The sequence below is a fragment of the Ambystoma mexicanum genome, chromosome 5q (assembly GCF_040938575.1).
Source record: "Ambystoma mexicanum isolate Mex_15411 chromosome 5q, UKY_AmexF1_1, whole genome shotgun sequence".
Lineage (NCBI taxonomy): Eukaryota > Metazoa > Chordata > Amphibia > Caudata > Ambystomatidae > Ambystoma > Ambystoma mexicanum.
In genome coordinates, this window is record NC_090933.1 from 1,291,799,066 (window position 1) to 1,291,826,518 (window position 27,453).

Below are 27,453 nucleotides of genomic sequence, written 5' to 3' on the forward strand. Positions count from 1 at the left end.
GCAATACCACTCCATCAATGTGCAAATGGTATGTGACTCCAGCAAGATCACACATTGCTGTGCCCGATTTACTGGATCAACACATGATGCCATGGTACTGCGTAACTCCACGCTACCCCATCACATGGAGCGACATGCTGGACCACGTGCCTGGCTGCTTGGTGAGTTGCACAACCGTCCTATGGCAGTGCTTTGGGGCACTGATGTGTGGGGATGCATAAGGGGGGAATACTGCACCTGGGTGGGAAAGGGGGGGGATACTGCACCTGGGTGGGAAAGGGGGGAATGCTGCACCTGGGTGGGAAAGGGGGGGGGAATGCTGCACCTGGGTGGCAATAGACGGTGATTGGAGAATGCATGCAGAGCTAAACACTCCTGACCTGAACCATTCAAACGGAACATGACACATCACTGGGCCACATATCACAAATAATGCATATCGATGTCAACAAGTAAGAGGCACAACCAGGCCACCATAGTGATGGCAAGCAATGCATGAATGAACAGGATGGCAACTGTGGCAATGTGGTCAGTGTGACCATGCATAGTGGAGAATGAACAGCATGCATTGGGGGCTAAACATTGTTGCAATAGCACTGCACATCTGCCTCAGCATGCATGATTACACTTTGCATCATCTATTGAACGCCATCCAGACTACCACATCTCATGACAGTATAGATTGCATCTAGGTAACATCTTTGCATGCGTACAGGGGCATGTGCATGCCCACACCAAATAGCTGCCGCCATGACTTTGCTCCCTGAAGGGGGCAGTTCAGAGTGACACACGCCTATTTGTGTCTGCTTGCAGGTGATGGAGGATATCCCTTGAGGCCGTGGTTACTCACCCCTGTGCAGAACCCGCAGAACAGCCATGAGGAGGAGTACAATCGTGTGCACACCCGTACCCGTGTTGTGATTGAGCAGACCTTTGGCCTGTTGAAGGCGCGGTTCCACTGCCTCAGCAGGTCTGGTGGGGCACTCCTATATAGGCCTGAGAAGGTGGCAAAGATCACCATGGCCTGTGTCATGCTGCACAACATGTGCGTCCGGAGAAATGTACCACTGCCACCTGACATTGACATGCATGGCGCGGGTGAGGATGATGAGGATGGAGACAGAGGTGAAGTAGCCCCCCTGCCAGTACGTGATGCACGGGATGGCCATGCTGTACGCCAAGCACTAATTCACAAATACTTCTGAAACACAGGGACTATGAAAGACATGTGTCAGTCAGACACTGGGCCAATGTGGACATGCACACAGGGAATATTGGGAGTTGGGCACTGAACACCGTAACACATTAAATGGATGCACACGAAAATAACAATGTCCAGCCATGGATTTTTCTAATCACAACGTGTGTATTATTTACAAAAGCAAAAATGTGCCCACTCCCCCCTCCTAGACCCCCTCAACAAACTCCCAAACCCCCCGAACAAACTCCCAGACCCCCCAACAAACACCAACACCCCCAATAGACTCCACAAGATGCACCCCTTCACCCCCACCCTTGTGTCCCACTACCATTGTCCCCCCACACTACTTCCGGGACCTCTTCCTGTCCAGAGCTGGCATTTCAGTGTGCCTTGCACTCCTACGTGTGTGGCGCACTGGCCTGGTGGGGACAGATGAAGCTTGTGTGGAGGTAGTAGGTGATTCGCTGGCAGGTTCCACACCTCCTGCAAGCCGTGGCCACTGCATATGAAGCAGCATTGAAGTCAGGACCTGTGTCACCACCCCCAGGCAGTCCCTCATTAGCCGAGCAGGTGCATTGATAGCGGCTGTGTTGGCTTCGATGGCCGCTGTGGTCCCCGCAATTGCTGTGGCAATACCCCGTCTGGTTTCCTCCCCGTCCGCTATGTACTGGCGGAGTAGGTCTAACATGGCCTCCTGTTGGGCCTCCACCATCGACAATCGTGTCTCCAGGGTTCTGGAGGGGGCTGGAGTGGTGGGTTGTGCAGTCACGTGGATGGCATTTTCTGGACTGTACTCCTCAGAGGTGGGTAGGTCACAGTCACGGAGGCAGGGATCAGCTTCACTGCAGGTGGGTGACTGCAGGTGTTGGGGCGAGGGGGTGGGCACTGAGCCCGGTGTGGCCGGGCATGTCACCTCGCTGTCTCCCTCAGGCTCCACACTGGCATCAAGTTCTACCCCAGTGGAGGCGGGTGATTCCAGGGACTCCCCTTGGACAGGTGTGGGTGTGGCCTGCTTGCCTCCAGCGGAGGTGGTGGTGGTGGTTGATCTCTTCTTAGAGTGTGAGGTGGATGCCCTATCAGTTGTCTCCTGGGTTGCTTCTTCCTCATCAGTGCCTGGGTGGGTAGAAGAGATGTCGGGCATCAGTGATGGTGTGACATGGCAGAGGCATGAGATGGTGCTGTTCATTATTCATTTGATCATGCTTTCATGTCTTACAGGTGTGTCACGCAGGGTATTCAGAGGGGGCATGTTAGCATTCACTGCATGGCAGGTGGCATGCCGTTGATTTTGGGTTTGTGTGATGTATCACATGGGCAAGCTCCAGGTGTGTTGGCTGTGTGTTGGTTATGGGAATTGGCACTCAGCATGCATTTCAGTGTGGCAGCGTTTGGCCCGCCATCTGTATTTGGATATGGTCATGTGGGAGTTGGGACATGTATTGCCTTGCCTAGACTCTCTACCACTTCACTTGTGCTACGTCATGGTCTCCCCACAGGGATCTGCAGGGTCACTCACCTCCTTCCGCGGTTGATGCCGCACCCGTCTCCATCTCGCATAATCCCTCGATGGACTCAGGACTGATGAATCTGCTGGCCGTCTCCACCCAGGGCATCAATTTGGCAGGGGGGTGGGCACCCCCGCCTGTGGCCATGGCCTCCCTCCGATTGCTGGCCATGATATTGCGTACCCTCAACCGGAGGTCATCCCACCGCTTCCTGCAGTCCCTCACACTGCGCGGGGTGGTACCTACGGCTGATACCTTGCGGGCTACCTCCTGCCAGATTTGCCTCTTTTGTTGCTGCACCTCCCGCTTCTTGTCGTGGGATTGTATTGTGTGTGCATGTGCAGCAAGAGTGTCCGCTAACATGGTGATCTCTGCGTCTGAGTAACGCTGTTTACGCAGCCGGAGGGTGGTCTTTCTGGTAGCCTTTGACATTCTCTATGGATTTCCACTGTGCTCTCCGAGTATCGACTGGTGGTTAGGGAGGATGGCAATGGATTGTGTTTTTAAAGATGGCCGCCAGCCTATTTCCCATTCCTGCGCGATGACGTAATTTCCGGGTCAGTTTTTTGCGAACACGGTATTACCATGGTGGTATTACCGTGCCGGTATTTAGGGGTTGGTATGAGACGGTACCGCTATCGGCGGTTCACGCAATGCCGGTATAGGGGGGTTGGAGGGCCTTTAGCAGCATGGCGGTATTGCCATTACCGGCATGGGGGAACGCGCGTGCTCGCGCACTCGTAATCACCCGCTATAAGCGGGTTCATACGAGCACGGACCCGCTCATTCCGCATGCCGGTAATGAACCCGCTTTTACCGTCCTACTCATAATGAGGCCCACTCTCTTAGCATTCCATTCATGACATCGTATCTAGCATGCACACCCCATACATTCAGGAAAACAGGGACAGGGCAGGAAAGTCAGTCACAACAGTCCCCCGCTTTAGGCTAACTCAGGTTGGTGGTAGGCCTTTTTCCATCAAAGCAGCTGTTTTGTTGAATTTGCTTCCTCTAGCCCTCTGGAGGATGGACAACTACATGTCCTTCAGGAGATCCCTGAAGACTCATCTTTGGACGAACGCTGCGCTCTATATGTTTGAAATAAATAAATGTTGCCACACCTGTAATAGAAATACAAATGAAACTGCTATACCCAGTTGCTGCTGTCTGATTTTTGTTAGTGGCAATTAACAAATGTATATACCGCCCTGTTTATTATGCGTTCTGAACAGGTGTCTCATGGCCCAGAAGGTGCTAATAGTGATAATGGCATGACTGCTGGTGTATCTGGAGTTATGGACCCTGATCCCTCCTTATGCGTCCTCATCTTTGACTTTGTCTCATAATTCAGGCGACTGGCCCCAGAACTCTTTGGACTGCCCTTAGCCTTGGTAAATATTAGTTAAGTAATAGAGAATAAGATGATCTATTCGCCAGAGTGGGAAATCGAGGTATCAACATACAAAGCAACATTTTGTGAGGATAGAGCATTTTGGGATTTAGAGGCCCTGCAGAGAGAACACAAGATCCCTAAATCAAACTTCTGGAGATATTGCAACTTAGACCCAACCTCTTGGCTTCTCTCGCATCACATGGTATCAAATATAATGTAGATTATCCCCCAGACCCTCATTAGATGCATGTACACTTTTGACCAGAGGAGACAAAGTACAGGGTTCCAAATTGCTGGGAGCTACCTAGCTCATGCTTCTAGCCTAAAAGAACCTGGTTAGCTTGCCATCACACACTACTAGGAGCTAACTAGAGGTTGGAGGTCTTAACCAGGTTCTTAGGGCGCTTAGGTTAAAAATGTTCTCGAATCACGTTTAGAAAGTACAGCTGCAGAGCTTTGCACCATATAGGCTATAAAAGCGTAAACGTTTATACATATGTGCAAAGCTCAAAGCGCTCATTTCAATTATCAATAATGACTAAAGTCATCTGGTCTAAAAATATTGTATCTTGAACACTAAAAATATATTTTAAAGTAAATATGACTACAATTATTACTCAGTACACACTGATTCATTCACTGGTCCTAAACATCTTTACCCATTACCAAAGTGCCAATTCTTGCTATCTCTTGCCAACACGTGTTTCGACCACTCTGGTCTTTCTCAAGGTAAAGTTCTAACAGCATCCCAAGTACTTGATTCTGTCCCAAATAATTGATATTTTAAACATGAGTTATCAACACCTGACTAACTTTGTCAGTCAACCAAAACCAAAAGGAAACATTTCATAACATATGTATCCAATGATACCCAAACATTATTGTGAGGCAGAGAAAATGTAATGCAGAGAGCAGTGAGTTTGTCATACCACATTATTAAATCACACAGTCAATGAACGTTTGTGACGTTAATGTTGAAAAATGATTTAAAACCAGACACACACACATCATCATCAAGAACATAAAGGGAGATAAAAGAGAAAAGAATCTGCCATTAGACAATGTGTTATCAGTACAATATGCTTCCTTATCCTAACAAAATAAACCATTGTCATCGCATATAATGCATGTAAGCATTCTGAATTTATGATTGTAAAGGTTAAACAGCCTCTTTTTATCCCCCCCATTAATTATATACATACAAATATTCGGGGGGGCTCCATACATTTCAAGCTGTAACCCCTATTCGAGGGGATTGGGTCCTCCGACGTATTCCATATCTATGACAGGTAATCACCACAGCTGTGCTGCTTCGGAAAAGTTTCGGCGTCTGCGTCGATGACGTCGATACGCTGTCCTCAATGGCCTCCGTCGAGCCAACGTCACCGGATTTTATAAGTAGGATGCACGACACCCGTCGCCTCAGTTCAGTTTTTTCTGCGAACGTGTTCGATTCGGAGATCTCGCCGTGCCCCGGTTCTTCTGAGTTGTTCTAACGGTTCTTCGAACCAGTTTGTTTGTGAAGATTTTCATGATGTCTTTGTCTTCTTCTACCCCGCGGCCGGGTTTCAAGAAGTGTCGGGACTGCGGTTCCAAGATGTCGCTGACGGACCCGCACAACGCCTGCCTCTCATACCTCGGTGAGGACCATGCCACGGACGAACGTGACGATTGCCAGTCGTTAACTTCGAAGGCCTTGCGGGAGCGTAAGAAGAAGCTTTCTGTTGGTAAGGTGTCCAAGCCCCGGAAGTCGAAATCCACTGGGCTTTTGACTGATGATTCGAGGGGCGACTCTCTGCATCGTCGGCGTAAATCCAGGGGGTCTCGATCCCGGAGTAGGTCCTGCCATTCCTATGCCTCTTCGAGGCACTCACGGAAGCGCTGTCATCGGTCGCCTTCCCCGACCTCGTCCGGGGACTCTGCCCGTCGGCGGGTTGCTTGTCCAACCAAGCATTCCACTCCTGCGGAATGGGATTCAATCCGTAAGGAGATGATGGTGATTTTTCAGTCGCAGGGCTCTGTTCCGCCCGCGTCGTCGAAAGACGCCGGCAGGGAACGTACTAGAGACACTGTTCACACGCCTTCGGGCTGGAGCGGTCTTTGCAATCACTGGCAACCTTCGAGGCCCCGGTCTGACAAGGTGGATTGCTCTAGCCATGCCAGCTCCAGGTCCCGGTCCTCGACGCCATCGAGACTATCGGAGCCTGTGAGGTCTTCGAAGAAGACATCGACGCATTCAGTGCCGAGACCAGCGAAGGACTCTCTCGAGGCTCCGCCTCCGAGGAAGCCATCGGCGCCGAGGCTGTCGAAGGACACGCTCTGAGCCATCGGCGCCACGCTCAATGTCGACGCTGATTCCGTCGACACCCTCAATGCCTTTCGAGGACGATTTCTCAGAGGTTCCCCGGAGACTGGTGGAAACCCCGAGGAAGGCTCTGGCCAAGTCCAAACACGTGCCCTCATCCAGGGATTTATTCCAGCCTCTTGACTATATTTCTGAGGTGGATGAAGGGTCTGATGATGGTATGGTTCCTGAGGAGGTTCCTGATGACCTATTATCTGGTCATAGCCAGTTAGAAGACCTGCGTCAGTCTTTGCACGACGCCAGTGGTCTGGACACCCCCCTAGAGGTTGAGTTTGGCAGGCCTGAGCCGGGTGCACATGCTGAATCCTCGTACCGGCACCTCATTTCGAGAGTCACTGAATACTTGGGGTGGTCTGCGGCACCAGGAGATTTTCTGCAGGATCACCTGACAGACATCTTGGACCAAGGTCCACCAACTGACCCGGTACTGCCATTCCATATGGCCTTGCAAAGAAGGGTGGCTGCGGCTTGGACTGCTCCGGAGAGTTTCCCGGCAGTGAGCAAGTCCTGCCAGTAGCGACCCCAGTTACTTGACTACGCACACCACTCCGGAGAGTTGGGTGGTGCAGGCGGCTACAGGCCCGGCAAAACAGGTGTCGTACCCTACCATCTTTCCTGATAGGGACGACAAACGTTTTGATGGCTGGGCGAAGAAAGTGTTTTCTTCAGGGGGTATGGCTTTACAGGCATCCAACTCTGTGTGTCCCTTAGCCCGTTTCACTCATACTCTGTGGAATTGTGTCTCTTTGGCGGCTGAAGATATTCCCGAAGGGGAGGAACGGGATGGCTTTCTTGCTCTTGTTCAGGATGGCAAGGATGCCATGTGTGAATCCGTTCAGTCGGGTCTGGACGTGGCAGATTGTGTCAGCCGGTCGATGGCGGCGAGCACCGTAATGCGCAGATTTGCGTGGTTGCGGAAGTCGGGTTTGCTCCTGATGTGCAAGCCGGGCTTCTCTACATGCCCTTTGATGGTGAATATCTTTTTGGCAGCAAGGCTGACGAGAGCCTTGAGAGGTTGCAAACCTCCAAAGCTGCAGCGAAGTCGTTGAGCGCTGCATTTTTCCAACCTCCACCTTTTCGTCCTAGGGGACAGCAATGGAGTGGAGGTTCCTTTCGGTACTACTCTTCCTTTGGTAGATCGATAGGGGCTAAAAGTCAAAGGGGCCACCGTAGGAGTGCCAGAGTTGGAAAACAATGTACTCGAGGTGCCAGAGCCGCTCGGGCAGTTGCCTCTTTACCCTCAGGCACTGCCGCAGCCGCTTCAGCTCAGTCATGAGGCCATGTCCCATGGTTCGCCGGTTGGGGGAAGGCTGGCGCAGCATCTTGTAGAATGGCGTGCCATTACTTCAGATGTGTGGGTTCTGGAGATCATAGCCCACGGACACTGTCTTCCTTTCCGGCAGAGGCCTCACGACAATCCACCAGGGGATCTCTCTTTGAAGAGTCCGGATTTGCTCCTTGCGCAGGAAATCAAATCCCTGCTGGAGAAAGGCGCCATAGAACTGGTGCCTGTAGCGGAGAGGAACAAGGGATGGTATTACCCTTATTTTTTGATTTCGAAGAAAGACGGGGGATTGAGACCCATCATGGACTTGCGTGGTTCGAACAAGCTCCTCAGGAAGGACAAGTTCAAGATGGTTACTCTCAAGTCCTCCAGGCCCTTCAACTTCAGGACTGATTGGTGTCTCTCTACCTCAAGGACGCTTGCTTTCATGTGCCGATCCATTCCAAGCACAAGACGTACCTGAGGTTCGCGGTTGACGACTCGCATTTTCAGTTTCGGGTCCTGCCGTTCGGATTGACCTCCGCCCGAGGGTTTTCACCAAGCTCATGGTGGTGGTGGCAGCGTATCTCAGGAAAGGGGGGATTCATGTCTAACCCTATCTGGACGATTGGTTGATCAGGGCGCGCTCTCCCGAGCAAGTCCTGGATCATCTGTCAGTCACCTGCCACTCCCTTCACAGGCTGGGCTTCTCCCTCAAATTAGAGAAGTCCCACTTGACGCCAACTCAGCGGCTCCAGTACATCGGAGCAGTGCTCGACACATCCCTGGGGCAGTGTTTCCCTCCCCAGGTGAGGGCTCATCACATTCTGCAGATGGTGCACAAGTTTCAACATGCCCAGAGTCTCCCGGCGTTCGAGTTCATGAGGTTGCTCGGCCTCATGGCATCCTGCATTCTTCTGGTGCCAGAGGTCAGGTTGTGGATGATATCTCTGCAATGGGCTCTCAAGATGCAGTGGTCACAGTCCTCCGGAAGGATGTCGGACCCCGTTCAGGTGCCGCCCTCGGTCGCCCAGGACCTTCTGTGGGGGGCCGTCGAAGGCAATCTGATGAAGGGGGCTCCATTTTGGCTACCCTGGCCGGAGGTGACGATCGTGACAGACGCATCCCTCACGGGATGGGGAGCTCATGCCAATGAGTTGACAGTCAGTGGTCGTTGGTCTCCGTCGGAGTCCAGACTCCATATCAATCTATTGGAGCTGAGGGCCGTCAGGCTTGCCCTGAAGGCTTTTCTGCTGACTGTGCGAGGGAAGAATGTCCTGCTTCTGACGGACAACACAGTGGCCATGCACTACCTCAACAGAAAGGGGGGGCAGGGTCACTTCCTCTGTGCAGTGAGGCGATGCAGCTCTGGTTCTGGGCCATCCAGCAGGAAATTTCGATCTCGGCAGTTCATCTGGCCGGAGACGAAAACGAGACGGTGGATACTCTGAGCAGGCAGAGCGCGATCTCTCACGAGTGGGAGCTGGCTGAGGAGATTCTCCTGGAGATCTTCGCCCTTTGGGAAACCCCACAAGTGGATCTCCTCACCTCCAGTGTCAACTGGAAGTGCAAAAGCTTTTGCTCGAGGGAATTTCCTCCAAGAGGAGCCTTAGGGGACACGTTTGTGGTGGAGTGGTCCTTCCCACTACTGTACGTGTTTCCTCCAGTCCTCGTCATCCCACAAGTGCTGCGGAGGTTACGGAGGTTCGGTTCCCGGATGGTCCTCTTTGCTCCGGCATGGGCCCGGAGAATGTGGTACCCGGACCTTCTCGACTTGTCCATCTGCCCTCCACGCCGTCTTCCCTACCGAGACGATCTGCTCTCACGAGAGGGGGGTCTCGTTCTCCATCCAGAGGTCAGATCCTTCAACCTTCACGCTTGGCTTCTGAAAGGTTGAGGTATAAGAATTGGGACCTCCCTGAAGATGTGATGGAGGTGTTGCTTTCGGCCAGACGGCCTGCAACAAAAGTCCCTGTACTGTTGCCGTTGGAGAAAGTTCTGCGACTGGTGCAGGGTTAAGAATGTGGATCCTTTTTCATGTGAGATTCTTGTGGTTGTCTTTTTTGCTTTCTTTAGCCCACAAGGGCCTGCAAGTGGGTACCATTAAAGGTTACCTGGCGGCGCTGTCCATATTTAAGCGCTCGTCTGAAGAGTGTTCTTATTTCAAAATTCCTTTCATTCCTCAGTTTCTGAAAGGGCTCACTAATGTGTTTCCACCGTCACCTTTCCAGGTGCCCGGTTGGGATTTGAACCTTGTTCTAAAATTCCTTATGGGTGCTCCATTTGAGCCTTTACATTCTTGTCCTTTGAGACTGTTAACCCTTAAAACTCTATTTTTAGTTGCGGTTTCTTCCGCTCGCAGAGTGAGTGAGTTGCAGGCACTTTCTGTTAAGCCACCCTTCACGGTGTTTCATAAGGACAGGGTTGTCCTTAGGGTTCGTCCTTCCTTTCTTCCGAAAGTGGTGTTGGAATTTCATTGAAGCCAGAAGGTCATTCTTCCGGCATTTTATCCTCCTCCGCATCCTGGTAAGGAAGAGGAAAGGCTCCATAGGTTGGATCCTAGGAGAGCTTTAAGTTTCTATATTTCACCCATGTCCCGGGTCAGAGTGGACGATCAGCTCTTCATAGGTTACGCTGGAAGGCGTTTGGGACAAGCTGTTACTAAGCAGACTTTGTCTAAATGGATTATCTTGGCAATTTCTGAATGTTACCGCTTGGCGGGTAAGGACCCTCCGGTAGGCTTACGGGCCCATTCTAGTAGGGGTATGGCTGCCTCTACTGCCCTGCAGAGGGGTGTTCCTATTCGTAACATCTGTGAAGCAGCCACATGGGCTTCGGTCCATACTTTTGTAAGACACTACTCCCTAGATTCTATCCATCGGCAGGATCTGGCCTTTGGCAAGGCGGTCCTTTACTCTGCAATTTAATTGGGCATTCTAAATTTCTATATTCTAAATTCTTTTCCCTCCTCCATACATTGGTACTGCTTTGGGAGTCTGTCATAGATATGGAATACGTTGGAGGACCCAATCTCCTCGAAGAACAAGTTATTTCTTACCTGGTGACATTCTTTCAATGGGATGGTCCGACGACGTATTCCATATCGCTCTCTCCCTACCTGCTCTGCTACAGAATTTCTTATGCGATTGCAGCTTACGTTTCCGAAAGGCTTTCTGTGGTCATACTGGCAGAAGATTGGTGCCACACGTTCTGGGAAAAACCTATAACTGAGGCTACGGGCGTTGTGCGTCCTACTTATAACATCCGGTGATGTCGGCTAGACGGAGGCCCTCGAGGACAGCGTATCAACGTCATTGACGCAAGACACAGACGCTGAACATTTTCCGAAGCAGCAGAGCTGTGGTGATTACCTGTCATATTTATGGAATACATCGTCGGACCATCCCATTGAAAGAAAGTAACTTGTTCTTCTCTTGCATACATTGCAATAATGTGCCTAAGAGTTGGGCATCTGACTAAGTCTTCACACGTACTTTAAATTATATATTCTATTTCGCAAATTGAAGTATGATCAACTCAATCAATGATAATTCATGTTCTACTCATAACCTGATCAAAGTAATAAAAAACACTTAAATCATCTTAATATCTAGTTTCCTGACGTACTTAGTATATGTGGTAAACAGAAATGAACATATGGCTCATTTAGTTAACTATTTACTCCTTTAGATTGATACCTCCATTCAATTTGTTATGATACAACCACTGGTAATATGAGTTAAACCTATGACATTTCGGTTGTCAATACCCAATTAATCTGCTGTATATATTATTCAAACGTACATTTCCTTATAAACTCTCCAAGCTATGTTGTACATCGACTGACCTGTGTAGAAATAACCTAAAATGTCCCTTTTGGGACTTCTAGTCCACTGAAAGTGCAGAACAAATGCTTGCACAGTAATAGATATTGACCTTTAGTGATAAAAGAGACAATTGAAAAGTTCTTATGTTCCAAATGCTATCAATGTAATATATTTGTGTATGTTATTTTGATATTCAACGGTATAAGCTTACCCTCAACCTTGACCAGTTAAGCTGATAATTATCGTGTTATCATTTGTCAGTTCAGGCTCCCAGTCTACTTCTGAAATATGATGAAAGAGATCGTATATCTATTCCTCTCACAATCTAAAATGCTGCACTTATAATACATGTTACTAAATTCTCCATGGTTCTTACCTCAAGCCACAGTGAAAGGGTCCTTTCTCGTTCCAAAGCCCCTGCCTACGTCTGGCGTCCATGAACAAATTTCTGCAGTGGCCATTTTGACAACCATTTAAATAGGAAAATTGTATATTATGTGGGTCGTCACCTGTGGGTGAAGTGATAACGTGATCGAGGCGTGATTTAAAGACACAGTACTTTATTTAGTGCGCCCATTGTTCACCTATTTACCAATCCAGATCTATTGAAATTAATAATACTGGAGCTCGCTGGCAGAGATCGTTGTTCATGTTACTACATTTAGAAGCCTTGACGTAGAAAATAAATATATATAATTCACTCCAGCGCAGTTTAAAGTGACAGCACCTGTTTAACTGTCCAATGCTCGACCCATTAACACTCCAAGACTGATACAATAATAGGTATTACTAAAGCCCCCATCTCAGGGATCCCTTTTCTAGTTTTAACGTTTCAGAGCCATGTCATAAAAATAAGTTAAACACATTTCTTGACTTTTTCTACCGGCAAGGATGGACTGATGCCGTACAATATCCATACATAAAGTCATCTCCTATCCCACTGATCTCATACTACTCCTTTTGCATAAGGTCTTGATATAAACTTCAGCCTTGCTTGATTGATGCCCCACTCTCAGGTACATATTGATCGACCTCATACCTATTATAGTAAGCAAAGTTCTAATACTGTAGATGCATATGAAAAGATGGTGGTTTAATCCTCTATAGTGACCTTCACGAATAAACACATAGGGCCTCATTATGAGGTAGGAGGTAGCCATGGTGCTACTAGTACCATGGCTACCCCCTTACCGCATTCCGGGTCCGGGTTCTCAAAATAGGGACTTACCGGGTCATCCCAACCTTGGAGGACCCGGTAAGTCCCCATTCCGAGAACCATTCCCCATTCCCATTCAAGCCCCCATAGGGCTCAATGGGAATGGGGATGGAGCCAATAACGGGCCCGCTAATAGCAGGCCCGTTATTAGCTCCCTGGTCCCTTAGCGGCTCCCGCTAAGGGCGCCTGGTAAAACCAGGCGCCCATAGCGGGACCCGCTAAGGAACCTCGGAATACGGAGGTAAGGGTTTACCGGAACCGGTCTCCTTACCGCCCACCTCGTAATGAGGCCCATAGTCTTCAACTCAAAACACTTATATCTAAATACTCTTACCCCAAGATCTGTATTGTGTGCATTTCAAGTAAATTACATACAATTTCCTATATCTTTCTCAAAATAGCTCCATTTAAAATCACATCCCTGCAGCACAATACATTACCTCCTATTCATGGATAAGTGGCATTGAAATAGGCTATGGAAATAGGATATAAAAGCCCAATTTGCAAGACATTCAGAATTTTCCAAATATAGTACCATACATCATTCTAATAATAATTGAAGTAGACTGTTTCTGAAAACAAGAAAAGTGGAAATATTTAAATAAACTGTAAAATTAAACTGAACAATTCCTTAATGACAGTAGATTAATAAACAGTAAATATATTAGGATTACAAGAACACATGCATTTCGTGTTCCTTGTTAAGTCCCAAAGTTTTGCAGCGTAACCTGCATATTTTCTTGGATTCCAGCTACCTTAAACGTTGTTCCATATCTCCACCTCTCTTGGCACTTGACATGTTCTGAATACTAGCAAACTTGATTGCTTAAATGCATTATATACGATGGCGATGGTTTATTTTGTTAGGATAAGGAAGCATGTTGTACTAATAACAAATTGTCTAATGGCTGATTCTTTTCTCTTTTTTCTCTCTTTATGTTCTAGATGATGATGTGTATGTGTCTGGTTTTATTTGATTTTTCAACACTAATGTCACGAACATTCATTGACTGCAATTTAATAAGGTGGTATGAAACACTCACTGCTCTCTGCATTACATTTTCTGTGCCTCACAATGTTTGTGTATTATTGGATACATATGTTATGAAATGTTTCTTTTTGGTTGATTGACAAGGTTAGTCAGGTGTTGATGACTCATGTTTAAAAAATAGCATTTGGGACATTATAAAGTACTTGCGATACTGTTAGAAATTTTCCTTGAGAAAGCTCAGAGTGGTCGAAACACGTGTTGGCAAGAATTGGCAATGGTTAACGATGTTTAGGACCATTGAAGGAATCAGTGTGTACTGAGTAATATCTGTAGTCATATTTATTTTAAACTATATTTTTGGTGTTCAAGATACAATATATTTCTTTAGACGAGACGAATACAGTCATTATTGATAATTGGATACAAATGCATTGAGCTTTGCACATATCTATAAAAGACTACTAGGAGCTACGTTTGGATGCTCAGACCAACTGGCACAATACAAAGACTATATGGTACCAAGCATGACTCCAGGAAAAGGAAGGCTCTATGAGTGTCCCTGGTATGCTAACCTATATAAACACATCAACTCATATGCCAAGAGACAAGTATTACACTGCTACTATCAGTGTTGTATTCTTTTATTCTATTAATCGAATTCTATACAAAATATTCTATGTCAAGTCTGATAACTCTTACATTATTTTACAAAACTGTAGTGCATTCTACCTAAATTGCCTTAAAACACATACAAACACCAACTGTTTCAGACAACTCAGAAATACTAACAGCTACGCAAGTAAACACTATGGCATTTATTCATTCATACACATTCATTCATAAAGTGCTAAAGTGCTAAGTATCGAACAATGATTTAATAAATCGCATTTATATTAAAAACCATTATGACGTTAATACATAATGCAGCCTGCCCAACATGTTTCGCTCCTTCTTGGCATGAGGATTGATCTCTGGAACTTCTTCAGTGGCTAATTTGTCTACAAACATTAAGGTGCTTGTCTGTCATATATGTCTATACATTCTCTACTGTGTGTTTCATAGAATTATACAACAATTCATCTTTGCATGTTCCTACAGGTTCACATAATTCATTCGACTTATTTGGCGTAAACTCTTCCACTCTTGTGTCTTTTGTTACTTTACTTTGGATCTTTTTTTAAATGATTTATTTTTTTAATACTTGATTCAATTGTTTACAATTTTTACAAGATAACTTATTAACCACTGCAGTGAAACGTCCCTCGCTTCGTTCCCAAATACTAAAAGGATATTCTTACAAGAAAAGAAATGAAAAGAAATTGTTGATCCGTATTAAAACAAATAAACTAACTTTATATCCTACACCTTTGCATGTCATTAATGTCTTTAGTCACAGGGAGCAGCTGTGCATTCCTCCTTTCCAGCTGACTTGTCCTTTTTCTTTTTCTCTTTTACAGGCCAATGTTTTTTGGAGGAACAGTGCCACTGTGATCATCAGTGACGTCTTGTCTCCACTCATCAGACGTGACCACCAGTCTCCTTCCTTGTAAACCTGGAGGTTGGAGAAATGGTGGCCCAAATAAGTGTTCCTAAGTTTGTTGGTGCCCGGACAAGATAGCAACAGGTGTCTCACTGTTTCCACCTGATCTGGGTTTCCACATTGTCGACATTTATTCGAAGTAGACAAGCCTCTTATTGGCAAGATCTCATTGGTCACCAAAAGATTTAGATGGGCCCTTAAAAAGGTGCTCTGTAGGGCTCTATTCGGAAATTTCTTCATATATTCTGTAAGTTGATTTACCCTTTTTGTATTGATTGGTAGGTTAGTTGTCAATTTGTTGGTGGACGCTTTATCAAGTGTCTGCATTCAATCCCATTCTTCCATTTTTTTCTTAACTTTAGTTGGATTTTGCTTGAGTTCTTCTTCTGTGCTGCCAATCACTTCAAGTGTTCCTTTATTTCTAATTGCCCAGTTCAACATTCTGTTGTGTCCTCCCATGAGTTCACTCTGGATGGTGTCAAAGATTTTCGGACGAGTGGGAAGAAGTATCTTTCTGTACAACATCAGGCTGTTCCGCTCAATCTTAGCCTGAAGTGACACCAAACTCAGTTCTTGGCATATGGAAGGCATTGGGTGGATGTTGCGAGACCCAAGACTCGTTGGCAAAAATAGCCCTCCAGTCTCAGCCAAATTTTCGCAGGGATACCTGGCATTGCCTCTACTCCGTAAGACAGAGAAGAAAGAACTTTCGCCTTATAAAAATGTAGTATTGGTATAATGGAGAAACAACCACATTTCTTACCCTCTGCCTTTGTTTGTGCTGATAGTTTTTTGGTCTTCTCAAAAGGACAGTTTGCATCGAAGTTTCTCTTGGGTTGCCGTTCAGTGTTAATCCAAGGTATTTAAATTCCTTCACTCTGTCAATCTGTGTTCCATCCAAATACCAATTCAGTTTGTCAGTTCTCTTAGTTGATTTTTCAAAATACGTAACCTTGGTTTTGTCTTTGTTGATCTCCAAGTTGTTTTCCTTTATATATGCAGATAAATTGTCTAATTGTTGCTGAAGACCGACTGCTGTCTGGTCTAACAGGATCAGATCATCTGCATATAGGAGGCGTGTTATTTTTGTCCCTCCTATTGTTGGCGATAAAGATCTTCTCTTCTGCTCAGAGAACTGAAAGTCTCCCAAGTAAGAGCTGAACAAAGCTGGGTGCGAGCGGGCATTGGTGCTTTACCCCTCTTGCTGTAGGGATTTCTGTAGATAATAAACCCGATTGGTTTAGCCCCACTTTTATCGATGTGTTGGTGTAAAGGGCTTGTACGGGCTCCAAAATGTCTTTTGGGAACTTCCAGGCTGGCCATTTTTTCTATAGGGTTTTGCGATTGACCTGGTCAAAAGCCTGGACCAGGTCGATGAAAGCCACGAACACCCTTGGGCTTCCTTCCATGATCTTGCCCTTCAAAGTGCTTAGTAGCATGATGTTTGCTGTTGTTCCCAAATGTTTTACAAAACCCGCCTGAAACGGGTCAGCACAGCTAGCTGATCTAGACCATGATTGAAAGCGGGTCAATATTAGTGATCCGAAGACCTTACCGATGACATCTAGTAAGGCAATCGGGCGGTAGTTCCTTCAGTTGTCTTTCTGCCCCTTTTTGAAAATTGGAACAACCGTTGACGTCTTCCAAGATTTTGGAATTGATTTTGTTTGAACACCCCTTTTGAACACCACGTAAATGAAGTTGACCCATTATTTAGGATAGTTTTAGTTATACCATCAGGGCCTGTTGCCCTCGAGGTGTTTAACTTAGAAATGTTCCTCAAAATTGTCTCAACGTCATATGGAACATCCCAGGTTGTTGATGGCTTCTCTCGGAAGACAAATGTATCCCCAACAGGTTTTTGGAAGAGCTTTTTAAAGTGGTACACCCATGTGTTCTCACCTCTGTTATTTTGTAGGCAGTCATTAGTAACTTTTGTTATAGATTTTACCAGGCACCAAAATTCTCTTGATTTTCGGCTGCAGACCACTCGAAGCATTTGTTCAGAGTCTAGTTGATACATTTTAAATCGGTGGCCAATTATCCAATTTTTACATTGCTTTGCTGTAAGTTTTGCCTTATCTATGTTTTCTTGGCAGTTGGTACTAAAGGCCAAACGCTTGGCCCTCTGCAGTTCTCTTCTCTTTTCAACCAGGAGTATATCGTATGTATGGATGTTAGGCGTTAAGATGTTTCTTACATTTTTCTTTTTAAGCAGTGAGGAATAAGCAAAGGTTCCTAATCGACCGTTGGCACTCCTTTATTTGTTTTTCCTGGCTCACCATTCAATTGATATTTCTTTGTCAGCTTTTCGATAGCATTTACAGTTATTCTTAGACGACTGCCACGGTTACATTCTTCGACTTGAGTCGTCATTTTGGGTTTCAAGTTCTTAAGAGTTTTCCACGATGTGGTCAGCAGATTATGATCACTGTGTTTAGTTCTTATTGCTTCAAAAGTGGTCATTAGAGGGAGGAATTCTCTAGACACAAAAATATTACCTATTGTTGCGTGTGACCCGTCGTGCTCCCATGTCGGTACACATGTTTTTTCTTGATTTAATTGCAAATGTAGGTTATGAAGTTCTCTGGAATCCATCAGTTTTTTCCATAAGATTCCTCTCTCAGCTACTGCGGATAGCTTATTCAAGCTGTTTCGTCCTCCATGATGTTCCAAGCAAGATGCGTTTAAATCTCTGCATATGATTATATATTTTGCTTGGTGTTCTATGTAGGCCTCATCAATGATATTCTCTACCATTGTTAAAAAGTTCCCATTACTCGTTGCGTGAGGGTTCCAATATATGTTGATTATTATCAATATATCGCCCGCCCCTTCTTCTACTGAAGAGCCCGACTGGGGCCACAGCAAGAGTGACGCTTGTAAAAATAAATTTGAGGTAAGTGTTTTTGTAAATTGTATTTCGCTTCCGATACATATTGCTGTTATCAAGCCCGATGTTGGTCGTCCTTTCTCAGCCTTTTGAGCCGGAGAGATAAAGAGTTCAAAGCCATCCAGATAAGGTTTTTCTGCGAGCCATGTCTCTTGAAGACATAAGATGTCAAATTTTCCCAAATTAACATCGCTAGGTACTGTCAGGTGATGGAAGCCTCTTGTGTTCCATGAGACTAGTGTCAATAAGCTTTGAACCAACAGAGGTGCTTCCGCCCCTTCTCCTTGCAACGTTTGATGTTGAGGATTCCTGCATGGCTATCTTTGCGACTGGGTCGCTACAACCTCTGTGATCCAGGCCTACGTTTCTTGTTCGTGCTCTTTTGAGTACTTAACAGGCTTATTAGTTAGTGCCGCTTTGGAACTTTTCGTTTATCCTGCTGTAATTAAACCAAATATGTATCTTGTATTGCTGAGTCATCTGTATGTATGACATAGAACATTTAACATAAGTGTCTCTGAGTGCTAATTAATTGTTCGCATGCTGTCTAACACTACGAACATTCTTTCATATTAAGGGCAATCTCTACAGCTTTAACAATTCAATCACGTGTCTCCATTGTTGACAAACGGACTGTTCCTCCTCTCTACCATGTCTGCTAGTCGCCGACTCTCACTACTAGTTTACCTTAGCCTGCAAAACGTATTCCCCTCCTAATATTATAACACATAGATTATGTGATACCTAGATGCTATATTTCAAACATATATCTTACATAGGGGTTCTTCTCACCTTCCTCATGGTCTGCCTCTGGGAACTCTTTTAGTTGGATTCTTGCTGACCTTTCCTGTGCTGTAAGTATACGTAAACATCATTGTAATGCTGTTTTTAGTAACTGCTTAACTATTTTGTATTACTGTATGTCACAGAGCTGTATCGCTAATTTACATCTCAACCTTTGATTCACTTACGTAGTAGATTTTATTATGTATGTCTTGCCCGTTCTTATGTGGCCGTGAGGTAATTCTCCCACCAGGATTTAACACGATGTAGCTGTGACCTGTGGAGACATACCCGCCTTACTTGCACATGTTTAAACAACGTTTGGTCATGCAACGTATGTTTGCTCCTCATCTTGTATTCTCGCAGCTCGTCTCGGCTGTCTTTGTAATCTTCCTGTAACCTATTTCCTGTAACATTACGCTCAGTGCGTCTGACTTCGTCATTACTCGCCAGGCATCATGGTACTTGTATTCTCATTGACTGTTATTTTTATTTGTTGTTTTTTTTTATTTTATAATCTTAACTGGGCGCTATTGTCTTTGAACTGGTTGATATATGTTAGTTCAACGTGCCCCACTGTTCCTGTGCAAAACCTATTTTTTATTTATTCACTTATGCTTTACAATCTTATTTTGAGTCCGTTGTATACCCTTGCTGAACTCGTTGATATGTATTAGTTCAAAACACCCCCGCCATTCTAGTGTAGTATTTTGAACATTTTTTTATTTGGCTGCCGTTGTGGTTTAGCAACTGTAATTCTTGCATGTCCGCCTGCTGATAAATAGGTTGCGGGAGACTGGATTGTATGTATTCCAGATTTCCCAGTGTTTCTGAACTTCCAGTACTATCTCGAAACGTTTTCGAAACTTGTTAATCAATGGTAATCTTTGCAAGTTTATAGGCCTTCCACTCTCTACTCTTCCTCGAAACAGAGCTTATACGTACAGGTTCTTTACTTACCCAAGAACCTATGTAAAATACTTTTTGATTAGGCTACCCTTCTCTGGTGATAGAACCCTCAAGCTGGAATGTTTCTTAGATTAACAACATTCTCGTTGAGCCCTTTTAAGTTGCTTTTTGTGAGGAAAATACATGCTTGTTCTTTCCTAAATAGTTTTTCTTTGTCTATTGCCATGTCTTTGCATATAGGTAGTTTGTAAAGCACTGTCCAGTATAGATCTTCTGCTTTGTGGTTGTTCTCGCTAAAGTGTTTTACCAACGGAGCCTTTTTTACCTTATTTTTTATGCAGCTCGTATGCTCTGTAATACTGGTTCGTACCATTCTCTTTGTTTTTCGAATATATAGAAGCTTACATGGGCACTAGATTGCATACATCACCATCTTGGTGTTGTAATACGTTAGAGACTTTTGTTGCCATGGTGATATCAGGCCCATGCAGCATTCTACGCCTCTTTTAGTGAATGTGAAACATCTGCAGTTGCCACACGGTGTGTGCCCTTTGGCGTTTTCTAACCCCCATATTTCAGTTAGAGTTCTATCTTTTTGGGCTGGTAGCCTTATATCATACATTGTAAGTCTATCTTTGAGATTTATGCTACGTTTGAATGCAAACATAGGGGGATTGGGACTTGATTCATGTTTCTTAAAGATCCTCCAGTTTTTCAACACAGATTTCTTGATCTTAACAGCGAGGTGGCTAAATGTGCTAACGAAAACTAGCCTTTCTGTCTTTTCTTTCCATTTGTATTCTAGCAAGGCCTCCTGATTGTTATTTGTTGCTCTCTTATAGGCTTGTTTCACTATTTTCTTGGGAGAGCCTCGCCTTAGTAATTTCTCTTTGAGATGTTCCGCTTCTTGTTTGAACAATTGTACACTGGAGCTGTTTCTTCTCAATCTGAGGAATTGCCTGAAGGGCAGGTTGTTCCTAGTATGTCTGGGGTGAAAACTGTTAAATCTAAGAAGGGTATTTTTGTCTGTTGGCTTGTGATATGGTTTTACCCATAATACATGACTTGCCTTATGAAAGATTGTCACGCCCAGAAAATGCACTTGAGCTTCGCTATAGGTCACTGTGAATTTCCAGTATCGATCTTGCTCCTTCAGCTATGGTACAAATGTTTCTGCTGTGTTCTGGTTGCCCATCCATATTAGCAATACATCGTCGATGTATCTCTTCCATAAATGAATATTGTTCTTGTAGGGATTAGTGTCAGCAAATAGTTTATTTTTTTCTAACATCTCTGCGTATAGATTTGCTACATGAGGTGCTCCTGTGGCGCCCATTGCAGTCCCATGGATTTGTTTGTATATGGTTTCTTGGAATTGAAAGTAGCTTTCTTTAAGTGTCATTGACAGACACAACAGGATAAATGAGTTGGGAAGTATTCCCCCCCTTGCTTTTCCCATCAATATTGTCTCTATCATTTCTAAGCTGGCATTTTGTGTAATCAGGGTGTACAATGATGTCACATCTAGGCTCATCAGAATTTCATTCTCACAGTCAAAAGTCATGCCTTCGATTGCTGTCATGTCTTGAACAAACAATTGCATTTCTTTTACATATGGTCTTAAATACACATCTGCAAATTGTGAGAGTGACTGAGCTAATGCCTGATACTATCGGTCTTCCTGGTGGTTTAATTAGCCTTTTAATGCATTTTTGGAAGTATGCTAAATTTGGGCATTCTGGGTTTCTCTTTCACGAGAAACGCTGCCTCTTGTCGGCTAATCCATCCTCTCTCAAGTGCTTTGTGTACTTTTTCTTTGATTAAAGATATGAGGTGGGGAGTAGGATCATCTTGCAATTGTCTTTTGGCACTCTTGTATGTAATATGTCCTATTCAGGAGGACAATTGCTCCTGCTTTGTCAGCTCTTTGAATTACGATATCTTGATTGTTTTTCAACTGATTGATTGCTAATGTTTCTTGTTTGGAGATATTCATGAAAGTTCCTTGGTTGTATTGTTGTTCTAACCTAGTCACATCTGCTAGTACTTCCTTTTCGAATACTCGAGATTCTGCTGAAAAAGAGCTGTTAGGAGGGGTGAAAGTTGACTTTCTGAGTCCTGATTCATTTGTTTCGCTTGTGTAGTTGGCTTCCTCGATATATTCCTTTCGGTGAATTGTTCTCATAAATTGACAAAATTCGACTCTGGACTCAAATTTGTTGTGTACATTAGTACTGGCATATCCTAGACCTCTTCCGAGGACTTGCATCTCTTGTGGGTTATGTTCATAGCTGGAGAGATTCATTACCAAGCTCTCCCACTTCTTGTTGTTCTCAGTTCATTCTTCTGGTTCCTTGTCCTATAGAAAAGGCCTTGTCTCATATGTTCTGCGCCCTCTATCTCTGTTCCTCTGGCCTCCTGTTCTCCTAATACTAAAGTTGTTTCTTTATGATGCTCCTCTCCAGTAAGCCTCATACTCTTTCTCTTCTTTCCTCTTCAAATGTGTCTTCTCCTGAATTGTATGATGTGTTATCAAACCGCACTCTTTTCTTGTTGCTTCCCGTTGATTGTTCCAGGTTGTTTCTAAACACAAAACCATCTTTCGAATACGGGAAGGCCTTTTCATGGCTAAAGTTTGCTAGATCTTTTTTCATTCTGCGAATGCGTTCTTTAACTGTAAACTCTTTGAAATCTATCATCTATTTATGAATTTCTTCTAATTTTGCTTTATAGTTTTCCAATGGTACTAACAATTTGATTTCTTCTTCAAACTTATTCAATTCTATGAGGATTCTTTCCGATATCCCTTTTGCTGTATCAAAATTTAGGATTGTCCAGTCTCTCCCACATTTATTGTAGATCTAGCGCCATTGCAGAAGGAATTCTTTATTATATAGAAACAGCCTAGGTACGTTAGTAACTTGGGTTGAGTTTCTAAGGTATTCGAGCAGCACTGTTCTGTCCATATAAGTTGTTTTTTTAAGTTGTGTCAGTTCGTCCCAGTTACTCAAGTTGGTTGTGGAAGTTGGTTCTATCACTTCACCTAATAATTAGGCTTTTGCTAGTAACTCAGCAACATATTTATGATCATAGGCATTTATCTGCAGCCATGTTGATTCAAAGAGAGGTGTCCAGTCAGTCCTGCCTACAATCAGATGTGTGACACAGGTGAATTTAAAGAAATTGTGTGTTAGGCATAAATTGTCATGACCATAAGCCGTGCTAGAACTATAACATACCAGAAAAAGACTCCAGGGAAAGAAAGGCTCTACGAGTGTCCCTGGTATTCTACCCTATATAGACGCATCATCTCAAATGCCAGGACACAAGAATTACACTGCTACTATCGGTGTTGCATTCTTTTATTCCATTAATCGATTTCTATAAAAATATTCTATGTCAAACCTGATAACTCTAACAATTTCATTCCTATCTCTCCTACTCTAGTCGTACACTCCCTCTTCTCTACCCTCTATTGTTCCTCTCCTCTCCCTTTTGATTCACCTCTCCTCTCTTTTCTTCTCTCTCATCTCCTCTCTCCTTCTCTCTGTCCATCTCATACACCCCTCTCACTCAGCCCCTAGTACATTCACTCTCTCAATTTCTCTTCCAGTCAAAGCTTCAATCTTTCTAACTTGGTACTGCTCTCTTTCACACTCAACATCTCACCTGTCATAACCTCCAGCAACAGCAAATATTCCTAAAACCTCCTCTCCACCTTCTGTCCTCTTGTTGGTCTCCACACCTCATCCAAACAACTTTCACCTTGCTGTACTTCTGTGGGCCTTTTATACCCACCTTTTCCTGTTCCTGCCCTTCTCCCTACCCTCCATTGTCTGTGTCCATCATCTGACTCTGGTGATATCCATCTAGTGGTAACCCCAGGACTGGATTATCCCTTTCTTTCTTGGGTCTTTTGTGCGCTCGCGTGGCTGCTAAGCATTCTGGTCCCTGGATTTCTGAAAAGACACAAAAAGAATTCAGGCCAGCAAATTTGTTGGGGTGTATTGCATGATTGAAAATGGTAACCAGGGTAGGAATGGATTGGCTTTTGCCCTGGTAGGCCTCGACCACAGGTCGGGATGGATCCACGTTCCCCCCTGACAGGATCAAGCTCCTGGGCCTCAGGCATATGATTTAAGACTTGTGACAGGAAACTGTACTCCTGCCCTACGGATATGAGACCCCTTCCCAACCCCTAATTACCTGAGGTGGTGCCAGAGCCGCAATGAGTCAGGGGAGAGGCAGAGTCCCATGAACCAGCCCCGCGCATCAGTGGCAGGGTGCGAAATGCTGATGGGGGACGAAGCCTGGCGAGCCGGCCCTCTGCTGCAGCCAGCAGGATGCCGGCATTGCAGCAGGGGACGGGGCTGAAGCTACTACAGAAGCCATGGAACGGCAGCGTAGAGGAGAGGGGACGGAGTTTGAAGGAAGAGGGTCATTGCAGGAGAAATCTGGACATGACTCGACCTCCCTGCGATGAGTGCAGCTCCTGTGTATGACACTTGTTGGAGCCCACGTACAAGAGAAATCACCAGTGGCCCACAGGGATTTTGTAGAATAAAGTCTTCCAAAAAGCCCTATTAAATAAAACCCCACTAGCCTACCAGAGAATATATTATCCAAAGCCCTACAGGTAGGACAGGCCACTAGGGAACACCTGGTCCCTTCACATTCAGGTGCGGACAATTTTAGAAACGCATCAGGGCAGTGTGGAGAAGGGGGCGGGGCTTAGAAGGCGTCTTGAAGCTTCCCCAAGCCCTCCCCTGCCACACCCCCTCTGAGTAAGCTAAGTGATTGCATAGGCCAGTCCTGGGAGGCAGTGGGCTATTTATAAGGTACGCTGAGAACAGTAAGGTTGGGTTGTAGTTGGGTGAGGACAGGAGGTGGATATCGACGTCCGAGAGACCAGAGGAGGAGAACAAATCGAAGAGGTGTGGAAGTCATTGGAGAGAAGCGTCTTTGGACTGGTTGTGCATGGGTGTGAGGAGTGAGTGTACTAATGGTAGAGTATGTGTAAAGAGGAGGTGTTGTGGTTGTAAGTGGAGGTAGTGGGAGTAGTGGAGTAGCAGTGAGAGTGGTAAGTGGTAGTAGTAAGTGGTAGTGGAGTGTGGTATCGAGAGTAGTGAGACAGGAGAAGTGGTAGTAGTGGTAATTGAGCAGGAGTCTTGGTAGGAGCAGAGAGGTATTGGTGGCGAGGAGTTGGATTACTAGGAAGAGAGGTAACATCAGAGAGAGTAGTAAGATGGTAGTAAGTGATAATGGTAATAGTGAGTGGAGGAATTGAGAAGCGGAAAGAGAATTAACATTAAAGGTTGGAGTTAGGAAGGTGGAGTGTAAGATCAGAGGGATAGAAGCGTGAGGGGAGGAGGACATTTTAGGACCCAGTGGAGGAGAGGAGAGGGCAAGGCAAGACTACATGTGTGACGAGTCGTGGGAACTGCGTGCAAGGAGACAGCATACCAAGTGGGCCTAGGAGAGGGACGGTTAGGACCCCTAGGGAGTAAGTCAGCCAACACCTTAGGGATACCATCTATAGCACTAGCCACCGACAGATAACAGGGGTCACCTGGCCATAGATCTAACACCTGTTATGGACACCTGCCTTAGGGAGACACGGTAAGACCAGGGAAGACTAGTAAGAGAAAGAGGAACGACCCTGGCGCAACCTTCCCCAAGATCCCGGTTTGCACTGAGAATCTACAACACAAGCTAACAGCCAATCTGTCTGTGTTAAAGCAGCAGACTGATTCAAGTGAATATTTGTGGCGGGCCTCGTAACAGACTACATGCATGTGAACCAATGTTGGAAAATGTTAGAGGGCTGATAAATCATGTCAGATGGGCCGTACAATGGCTTAATTATCACGCTCTGAAGCATCGGGCCCATGGTTGTATTCACATGTGAAGTGGAGAAACATCACACTCTTCTTGGCTACGGGGTGATCCTAAGGAACTGGAGCAGGGCTCCTAGAACTAAGGGGTGCAGTCAAAAGAGCTTATAAAAGCCACAGCAGCATAGGAAATATGCGGTCTAGACACAAAGTTGGCTCGAAAGACTGTCATTTGAGAGGCCTTTTTTCCAAACTGAAATAAAACCTGCTCCCAGTGAAGTTCCCCAGACCACACTGAGTAGAGGAATGAAAGATGGGAAGGGAGGTTGCAGCAATCCTAGGTTAAATACTTTGCGGGCGGGGTGAATCGCCATTTTGGAAAACAGGATAATGCCAACTTTTTCCACATTTCTCTTTTTTTTCATAGAGTAGCACTATTCTAAATAAATATTACGACTGTCTTGCATCTGATAATGGATATATATCTGGCGGAACGATTGTTCTTAGAACATTGACTTGTGTATAGAGGAACAGTCTAACATGCCTCTGGCTTGTGTTAAATAAGTAGTACCAGGAACAGCCATCTGAATCCCCCTCAGCTCACTGTAGTGTGCTAATTACATTGCAGCAGCCCATTTCTGGGCTCGTTGTTTCTCACTTTCAGTATAGTTTGTTAAGTATTCCATTTGCTGATCTTTTCTCTCTTGTCTCACTTCAGAACTTAGCATTGAGCAGAAGGCTGCAATCAAAATTCAGTGTGCCTTCCGCCAATTTCTGGCTCGGAAGCAACTTGCCAAGCGCAGGAAGGAGAAGCAGGACTATGAAGACTTAATGGATCGCCTTCAGAAAGAGGTAAATGAACGATGGACCACATCATAGCATTCTTTCACAAGCTGACCTCATATATAGGGAAGTCGAAGAATTCATTGTGTTTCGATCCCAGACTTCTTGGTTCATAGTCTCTTACTCTGCTTGGTACCTTGAGCCTTAGGCTTCATAACATGTTTAGAGCTATCACCAAAGCTAACACCTCCACACAGAATTACCATTACCACTGGTGGTAACAGTGGCATCTTTGCCTAATTAAGTCTTTATTAGTCCCCATTTTTAAATCCATTTGGACTGCATTGGGAAATGGAGTTACTACCACTGATGGCAATGCTATCTCTTTGATGGTAATGTTGTCTTGAACACACCTGTGGCTTTATAGCTTATTGAAAGAACAGACAATAATACCATTAATACCCTTTTTTCAGATACCTTTAAACTTGTATTGAGGCCGAAAGTCTCTAGTATGTGCAGTGCTCTGTTGCTTCCCACTTAGTACTCCACACATAAATAGATTCAAAGTCTCCATATTGTCTCTTCATGCTTTATGAAGCTTAAGTCACAGTGGTAATTGTACACAGCACATATAGGGGCTCATGTTCGATAACGCTGTAACGTAAATGCGAGGTGTTAAAGCCTTAAGTAAGGTTTCAATGCCTTGCATTCATGCCTCGGCTCATTTTCCAGGATGTGTATGGTGGAGGGGAGGAGCGGAACGCAGCTTACGTTTCCGATGCTCCCCACCTCTGTGCCATACAAATGCTCCAGCAACTGTGCCGACATGGACTTTTATGCAGCCTGGTGCATAAAGCAGGCAGACCCCATAGGGATCCCTTGTACATGCTCCCTGCCATGCGTGCAACACGTAATCCTATGTAAGCTGCTCATTCAACATTGCCTTGAT

The 27,453-nt window shown here is 45.2% G+C and overlaps 1 protein-coding gene across 3 annotated transcripts in view; it reads left to right on the forward strand.

Moving 5' to 3' along the window:
* IQANK1 (IQ motif and ankyrin repeat containing 1) overlaps positions 1–27,453 on the forward strand; it is a 1,215,835-nt gene that overhangs the window by 425,193 nt on the left and 763,189 nt on the right. For all 3 annotated transcript variants that reach the window (XM_069621882.1, XM_069621881.1, XM_069621883.1), the window contains exon 4: positions 26,440–26,573. In XM_069621882.1, coding sequence (XP_069477983.1) covers positions 26,440–26,573 — 134 coding nt within the window. The remainder of the gene's footprint in view (positions 1–26,439; positions 26,574–27,453) is intronic.